Below are 8,187 nucleotides of genomic sequence, written 5' to 3' on the forward strand. Positions count from 1 at the left end.
CGCAGCAAAAACAACACGGGAGGCAGCAGTTACGCGTTATAAGCTCAACCTGATTGGCATAAGATATGAGCACCATGGTTTGCCTCCACCAGTAGGAGAGATCTTTGTGTCTCACTGGTCAGCTGTGCAGTGACCAGAGGACAAATGACAGCTGGGAGGAGCACAAGGAGAAGAAACGCCCTGGCCCATCTGCAGCAGCACAACCGGAGGCCTTCATCTGCCCCAGCTGCAACAAAACATGTCTCTTCTATATCGGTCTCTATGGCCACAGCTGTAATGCTCCACACAGACACCCCAAAGGAACACTCCTCCATTGTCTCCTGAGACAGACGGATGCCGGCACTTAATTTTTGTACCTTCATTTTAGACCTTATTATTATTTCTGAGGAAATTGCTTGATTTGGTTGTGCTCTGTTAATGTATTTTTTTTAATTGTTTATGACTAATTTTGTTGTGTTTGCAATTATGTGGATTTTTTTTTCATGTTGTAAGCCACTTTGAGCACGGAAAGCATGCAAGGGAAATTATTTGTGTACGTTTCCATGTATGTAGCTTCTCCCATCCCTTCCTGGCAGTTGAGGGTTCAGCAGGTAGCCTGAATATTGCAATGCTCCAGAGCTCTTTATCTTCAACACAGTGGCCCCTGCCTGCCATGACCTGGGAGGAAAGCGGCAACCCTTTGATGCCCCCCCCCCAGCCCTTGTCCTTGTGCTGCCTTCCCAAAGCTGGCAAAGCACTAACTAGGCTTTGGGAAGGAAGCAACTGTGACAGCAGGGATCCCTTCCTAACAAAACTAAGATTTTTTTAAAAATTTAGTTAGGTATTAGTGCAACTGCAGTGCCTAAGTGCAGACCCTCCAAGTGTCCCTGTTTTCCAAATACAGTCCCGGATTTACAGAAGCTGTCCCAGTTTCTGATTTGACCCCAGAATGTCCCACTTTTCCTTAGGGCATCCCTATTTTCATCAGGGAAATATTGAAGGCGATGTCTCTATTTTCATCAGAGAAGTGTGTAAGTGAGCTGGGTATGTTTAGCCTGGAGAAGAGAAGGTTAAGGCGTGATATGATAGCCATGTTCAAATATATCAAAGGATGTCATATAGAGGAGGGAGAAAGGTTGTTTTCTGCTGCTCCAGAGAAGCGGACACGGGGCAATGGATTCAAACTACAAGAAAGAAGATTCCACCTAAACATTAGGAAGAACTTCCTGACAGTAAGAGCTGCTCAACAGTGGAATTTGCTGCCAAGGAGTGTGGTGGAGTCTCCTTCTTTGGAGGTCTTGAAGCGGAGGCTTGACAGCCATCTATCAGGAATGCTTTGATGGTGTTTCCTGCTTGGCAGGGGGTTGGACTGGATGGCCCTTGGGGTCTCTTCCAACTCTATGATTCTATGATTCTAAGTGTCCATCGTATCTGGGAAGAGCACCAAAACAACTGGTCATGCTCTGTGACTCACTAGGAGCCCTGCCAGGTCCAGTAGGCGCCAGTTTCCAGGTACCCATCACTTGAGAAACACATCCCCACAGCCAACAGATAACATCAAAGCACACTCTAATCTCAGGCACCTAAAGGAACTGCAATAGGATGTTTGTGTTTATTCTGTAGCTCTGAAGGCTTTCCATGGGGTTGGATGGTGAAATGCAAAGCATTCTGTCTTCACTCATGCATTGGTTCGCCCAACCTTACAGTTTTTCAATATCCAGGTTTTCCTTACAAACCCATCTGTGCTGTTCATGACAGTAGGCATCGTTCCAGTTATATTTGTTACTTGCAGGCACGATGGAAACACAGTCCTGCTCTGTTTCTCTGTTGTGCCGTCTGTAGGCCGTCTGTTTGTCAGACCAATACCTGCGGAAAGACTTCCCATTAAACAGACCAAGATAGAGACAGGCTGGGTCTACCAATGAGGAGGAAGCAAGGCATGCTGAGACCTGTGGGGTGAGAATGGGATGTGAGGCAGGAGGGCCACATTTTTAGATGCTCCCCAACATTTATTTATTTATTTTAAAAAAGAAGTCCCTGCAAGTTGGGAAGCGTAACACAGAAACTTAACCACACCTCAAAATAACTATGGGATGGGTGCCTCCTTTTCCCAGGAAGAGGAGAGGCTGCACCAGACTGTATTTGGACCCTTGCAAGCTTCTGAATAGTGCGGGACATTTGACAGGCAAGTAAGTGTGCTCTTCTATACCTGGGAAAGAACCATCTGAAGACCCTAAAAAGGTAAAGGGACCCTTGAACATTAGGTCCAGTCGCGGACGACTCTGGGGTTGCGGCGCTCATCTCGAGTTACTGGCCGAGGGAGCCGGCGTACAGCTTCCGGGTCATGTGGCCAGCATGACTAAGCTGCTTCTGGCGAACCAGAGCAGCGCACGGAAACACCATTTACCTTCCCACCGGAGTGGTACATATTTATCTACTCGCACTTTGACGTGCTTTCGAACTGCTAGGTTGGCAGGAGCTGGGACCGAGCAACGGGAGCTCACCCCATCGTGGGAATTCGAACCGCCGACCTTCCCATCAGCAAGCCCTGGGCTCAGTGGTTTAGACCACAGCACCACCCGTGTCTGAAGACCATAATACAGTGCATATCTTAGAACATGGAAAGGAGGTGTTCATATACACGCACCCTGGTCTAGGAATGTACGTGACACAGGAAACACTCCTATGTGAAATGCTGTAGCAAATTATGCAAGATTACTTGACTTTTCCTCAGGCGTTTGGGAACAATTCCTCGACACCGCCTATTTCAGACTTACTGTTTTTCAAATTGGGAGCCATCTGTCCATTTCCATTTGCCTTCCTCCGTTTCATCTGTAAGGCCAATCCAAGTGGGGTCACCGAGCAGAGAAGTGACAAAGTTCTGTAGAAAGAAGGAACAACCTCACGTGACATTGTGTCAGGTCATTGCGGCAATAAAGAGACAACAGCCTGCCTGGGGTTGCACATGTCGGTAAGCCTTCACAGATTTGCCAACGTAACCCTAAATGTGTGGTAAGAAAAGTTAGGTTCTGTTAAGTATAATTGGTTTAATTGTCACAGAGATGGAAAATGGCTAAAGGTATATTTAAAGGCTAAAGGAGTATAGCGTCTAGATCAAGGGAAGTAATAGTACCACTGTATTCCGCTCTGGTCAGACCTCACCTCGAATACTGTGTCCAGTTCTGGGCACCACAGTTCAAGAAGGATACTGACAAGCTGGAACGTGTCCAGAGGAGGGCAACCAAAATGGTCAAAGGCCTGGAAAGGTTGCCTTATGAGGAACGGCTTAGGGAGATGGGTATGTTTAGCCTGGAGAAGAGAAGGTTAAGGGGTGATATGATAGCCATGTTCAAATATATAAAAGGATGTCATATTGAGGAGGGAGAAAGGTTGTTTTCTGCTGCTCCAGAGAAGCGGACACAGAGCAATGGATTCAAACTACAAGAAAGAAGATTCCACCTAAACATTAGGAAGAACTTCCTGACAGTGAGAGCTGTTGGACAGTGGAATTTGCTGCCAAGGAGTGTGGTGGAGTCTCCTTCTTTGGAGGTCTTTAAGCGGAGGCTTGACAGCCATCTGTCAGGAATGCTTTGATGGTGTTTCCTGCTTGGCAGGGGGTTGGACTGGATGGCCCTTGTGGTCTCTTCCAACTCTATGATTCTATGATTCTATATTGCTGAAAGGTTTGAAATGGGGCTATATTAAAGCCAAGGAGAGCACTCTGACTTCTTGCTGAGTTGAGAATTAACTGATTGTTGTTCTCTGGTAACTAACATGTGAGTGTTGTAACCTTAGATCATGTGAGAGGTATTGGGTTGCAAATTCGCCATCTTGAAATCTTCCTTTGTCTCCTAAACTCTATGGAATGAGGCTGTAAATGAAGCTCTCCTGAAGGGAGAGTAAGCGGCCCAAAGCCAATGGAGGCTGGAATGCAGGCTGTGGGGAGAAACGGACCTCTGCTTCTCAGTCTGCTTGGATCATTTCATCTTTCCTAAGATGTTGAGCCTGTGCTGGACAGCACAAGACAATGTATAGATATTTTGATTGTATGTTTGATGCTTATGTTCTGTTTTTGAAGAGTTCTGCCAGTAGAACTTTGAATAATATTTTTATGGGCCTGGACAAGGCTTCATTTCCAAAGGCGTCAGTTCTTATGCTTCCAGTCACGTCAAACTGCGCAACATTAGTATCTGCAACGGGTTCTGTGTAACCCACATAGACAATTTTCATTTTAAAAAATTCTCTGCATCAGGTTCTGAGCCAAGAAACTGCTTACACAACTGTAATGGAGCCTCTGCAGGTTGCAAAATATTCTGGGGTGTGTTCTATAATGACTTTACATTGAGATTCTACCATTGCCTACTGGGCTTCACCATTACTGCATGTGCAATGGGATTGTGCCAAAGAACTATGTTCTCCTGTTCAAGAAAGGCCAGACGTGGACGGACAAATGCCTTTCAGTGAAGCCTGCCTGTCATTTCTAACTTAATTGAGGAGCCTCTTGTAAGCTTTCGTGGAAGCCCAGGACTATCTGGGACAGAATTTTCAAGCCATTGCATTGATGCTACAAAGGCAGTTGGAAGGTACCCTGATGATCTTCTAGCCCAAGCCCCTGCAATGCAGGAATAAGCAGTTGTCCCTTACGGGGATCAAACCTGCAACCTTGCCATTATTAGCACCATGCTCTAACCAACAGAGCTACCAAGCTGGGATGGGTGGTTAGGAAGCAGGCAAGAAATCATATAATATTTGCATGTGAGAACAGAAAGAAGAAAAGTAGACCTGTTCTTCATCAGTCAGGATGGAGGCTAAGTGGGCATCTCTGGACTGGCAGAAATCCTCAGCATCATACCAGCTCTTTTTTCCTTTTGAAATGTAGTAGAGATTCCTCCCAAAAGCATCCCAGCTACCAGCAGACTTCCCACCTTTAAGGAAGAAGCTTTCTAAGAAGAAATAAGTAGGAAGAAGAGAATAGCATCATCATCATTCTTTATTCGACCATCAGTCAGAAAAAATACATTTATCCATACAAAATTAAAACATCTAAAACGTCTGAGAACTTTAGAATAAAACATAGCCAACAATAACATGGAGCTATACGGATAAACCCATGTCGATGCAATCAATCTTACGACGTTTAAGAGCTAGAAAAAGAAATTTGGCCACCAAGGAGGCTGTTTTTCCAGTAACATTATTCAACAAATCTACAACCTATCTTTCTCTGGATAGAAAGCTAAGTTGCAATAGGAGTAGAGCTATAAGATTTGGCCTGAAATATGCATAGAAAGGGCAGATCAGGAGAATATGCTCGGTGGACTCTACCACTCCCAGGGCACAATGACACGTTCTCTGGGCATATGGGACTCCCCTGTACCTTCCCCACAGTACCGCTGATTCAAGGACATTTAATCTAGCCGCTTTGAGGAGTCTACGGTATTCCACATAGTGGATTTCCGCAAGATAAGGTGCTGGTGTAACCTGAGAAGAAGAAGAAGAAGAAGAAGAAGAAGAAGAAGAAGAAGAAGAAGAAGAGGAGGAGGAGTTTGGATTTGATATCCCGCTTTATCACTACCCGAAGGAGTCTCAAAGTGGCTAACATTCTCCTTTCCCTTCCTCCCCCACAACAAACACTCTGGTGAGGTGAGTGGGGCTGAGAGACTTAAGAGAAGTGTGACTAGCCCAAGGTCACCCAGCAGCTGCATGTGGAGGAGCGGGGACGCGAACCCGGTTCCCCAGATTATGAGTCTACCGCTCTCAACCACTACACCACACTGGATAGATCTGATCCCCCAGAAACATCCCTGGTTTCACAAGGGCTATGTCCTCTTGTCTAGCAATATCACTCAGTCTCTGGGAGATACGTTATTCTCTTCTGTGCATAGTTGAATTCATCCCCCTGCTCACCCCTGAGGAACAATGGGTGACATAGGCTAATTCTTGCAGCTTAGCCTACCTCCAAAGGTTTGTGTGCCGATAAATTGGATAATCCAAACCATGCTGCTATGAACTTGGGGGAAGGGAGGGACCCCAAATATATTGGAAATATTGAAAATTGCTGCAGAACCCACATCTGGGTCCCATTAGAACTGAATTCAGATTTCCTCGTTTTCTGTGAGCCCAGGAACACCAACCCATCACTTCCAACACATGCTTGAAATCTAGAGCTCTGCTCCACAGTGAGGTGGAGCCAAGGTCCTCTTGCAGCAGAACCATGACCTTCCCAGCCAGTATTTTCTGAAATAATGCATGACCTGAAACACAACCATTCCCCAAATTCTCCGAATTTTGAATTTCAGTTCTCCAGCCAAGGAATTTCGAAAAAAAAATTGCATATACTAAAGTAAAGTTTGCGTTGAAATGCTTATGTCTTGCGAAGGTAGCACGCAAGAATGCATCCTGTGAGCTGAAATCACTTTGCCAAAGTATATATTAAGCACAATTTCATATGACTATGTGCATATGAGGAAGAAATTTGCTACAAAATGCTGGTTTGTTTTTATGAGAACCTTTAAAAAAATACATTTTTTTTAAAACAACAACAACAACAACAACAATACGCAAGTGGATGTGGAAATATTGAGAAGACCAGAAAAATGAGAGGCTGAGACAAACCAAAATTGACACATCCTTCCATCCCCAGAGGGCAGAAGCTGAGAGAGTTCTGACCGTGAGAGAGAGGGTTCTGCATACATCTGCCCAGAGATCTGAATGCTGATATTGTCAGTAATTTATGCACTCTGCAACAGTTGATTGAAATGCCTGGGTCAAGGCCATGCAGCTGGTCTGTTGACTAAGCTCAAGGGCAATGGAGCTCAGAAGCTGTAAATACAGTTTGGCCTCGGTACAGTAAGTGGCAGCAAAGGTGCCAACTCTTTTGGGCCCTGGGTGCCTGGGCACCCACAAAATTCCCCACAAAGGGGCTGGGCACTCACAAATTTCTGTGCCAGAGCCATGCACACTGCATGGCACCCATGGCCCTGGGCACCCACAGTTGTGGGGCCAAGCTGGGACTCCTGCGTGGCAGGCAGTTCGAGGAGAACAGCAGTGGCGTTGGATGCAACAGAGAGAAAAGCAACAAAGAAAAGGATTCTGTTTTGTACATAGTTTTCTGTCTTTCAATAAAATGCTATCTGCCTGTTTGCGCAATCTGTTTGCACAAGAGACAACAGCTATGTTCATAACTTCCTCTCTGTGCCAACATATGGCGTTCAACCAAAGTGGCCTTTAATCTTTGTGCCAGCCCCGCAGGGTGTGTGTGTGTGTCCTTTCTGCAATTCAAGCGTGCGCCTCTTGCCATTTGCTCGCCCTTGCATTCTCAAAATGTGCCGAGTTCAGGCACGCAGCTACTTACGGTACTTCAGTTTCCGTCTCTGGTAGGTCCTTTCAGCCTCTTCTAAATAGTCCGGCAATGTCTTCACATCTTCTGCTACCTCCATGGCTAGAAGCATTCCCACAGTTAGAAGGTTACTTCTTCACAGATACATTTGCTTGTTATATTTAAATATTTATATCTTACCCTTCCAACCAGGGAAGTCTGGTGTGAGAACAAAACAAAAAACACACCAGAAAGATGATAGACAGACAAACAGACAGACAGACAGACAGACAGACAGAATAGAACCCACCCAGCCCAGCCCCAGACAAAACCAAAACAAGCAATATTCAAGCCCGGATAGCAGTATCAGGAAATAAAAGCAAAAACCATATAATCATCGAGTTGGAAGGGACCCCCAAAGGTCATCCAACCCCTTGCAATGCAGGAATCTCAGCTAAAGCATCCATGACCGATGGCCATCCAACCTCTGCTTAAAAACCTCTGAGGAAGGAGAGTCCACCACCTTCTGGGGGGAATGCAGAATGCAGATTAAATAAGGGGAACTTGGGGCAGGGTGGGAAATGTTGTTTATGTTTGAATTTTGGAAAAAAAGATTTGGAAAAAGGTGCTCGGCAGCATGTTCAGAGAGGCACAAGGGGGGAGAGAGAGAGATCTGGTTCTAGTGGTTGTAAGTGGGGCCTGGGTCTGGCAAGTTTATTTGAAGTGGAAAGGGAAACTGGGAATGGAAATTTCAGTCGGAAGTGGAGCAGTCTCCTTCAGGAGGATTGGACTCTCCTTCCTTGGAGGCTTTGAAGCAGAGGTCGGATGGCCATCTGTCATGGATGCTTGAGCTGAGATTCCTGCCTTGGACTATAGATGACCCTTGGGATCCC

General features: G+C 45.7%; 1 protein-coding gene across 1 annotated transcript; it reads right to left on the minus strand.

Moving 5' to 3' along the window:
* Window positions 1–1,678: 1,678 nt before the first annotated feature.
* LOC117053522 (C-type lectin domain family 4 member F-like) lies at window positions 1,679–7,415 on the minus strand. The gene is made up of 4 exons (XM_033161365.1): window positions 7,331–7,415; window positions 4,762–4,922; window positions 2,757–2,860; window positions 1,679–1,845 (listed from the first exon to the last, which is right to left on the minus strand). Exons 1-4 carry the CDS (start codon window positions 7,413–7,415, stop codon window positions 1,680–1,682), a joined length of 516 nt encoding a protein of 171 aa, XP_033017256.1. The 3' UTR covers window position 1,679.
* Window positions 7,416–8,187: the final 772 nt, after the last annotated feature.

The sequence above is a fragment of the Lacerta agilis genome, chromosome 9 (assembly GCF_009819535.1).
Source record: "Lacerta agilis isolate rLacAgi1 chromosome 9, rLacAgi1.pri, whole genome shotgun sequence".
Lineage (NCBI taxonomy): Eukaryota > Metazoa > Chordata > Lepidosauria > Squamata > Lacertidae > Lacerta > Lacerta agilis.

What these genes read in the sequence shown, in the direction of transcription:
- LOC117053522 (XM_033161365.1), bottom strand. Translation starts at nt 7,415, where the DNA reads ATGGAGGTAGCAGAAGATGTGAAGACATTGCCGGACTATTTAGAAGAG. An exon ending in GAGACGGAAACTGAAGTACC is followed by an intron (nt 4,923 to 7,330) that starts GTAAGTAGCTGC and finishes ATTTCTTCTTAG; the next exon opens with AAAGCTTCTTCCTTAAAGGT. An exon ending in TCCTGACTGATGAAGAACAG is followed by an intron (nt 2,861 to 4,761) that starts GTCTACTTTTCT and finishes TTCTTTCTACAG; the next exon opens with AACTTTGTCACTTCTCTGCT.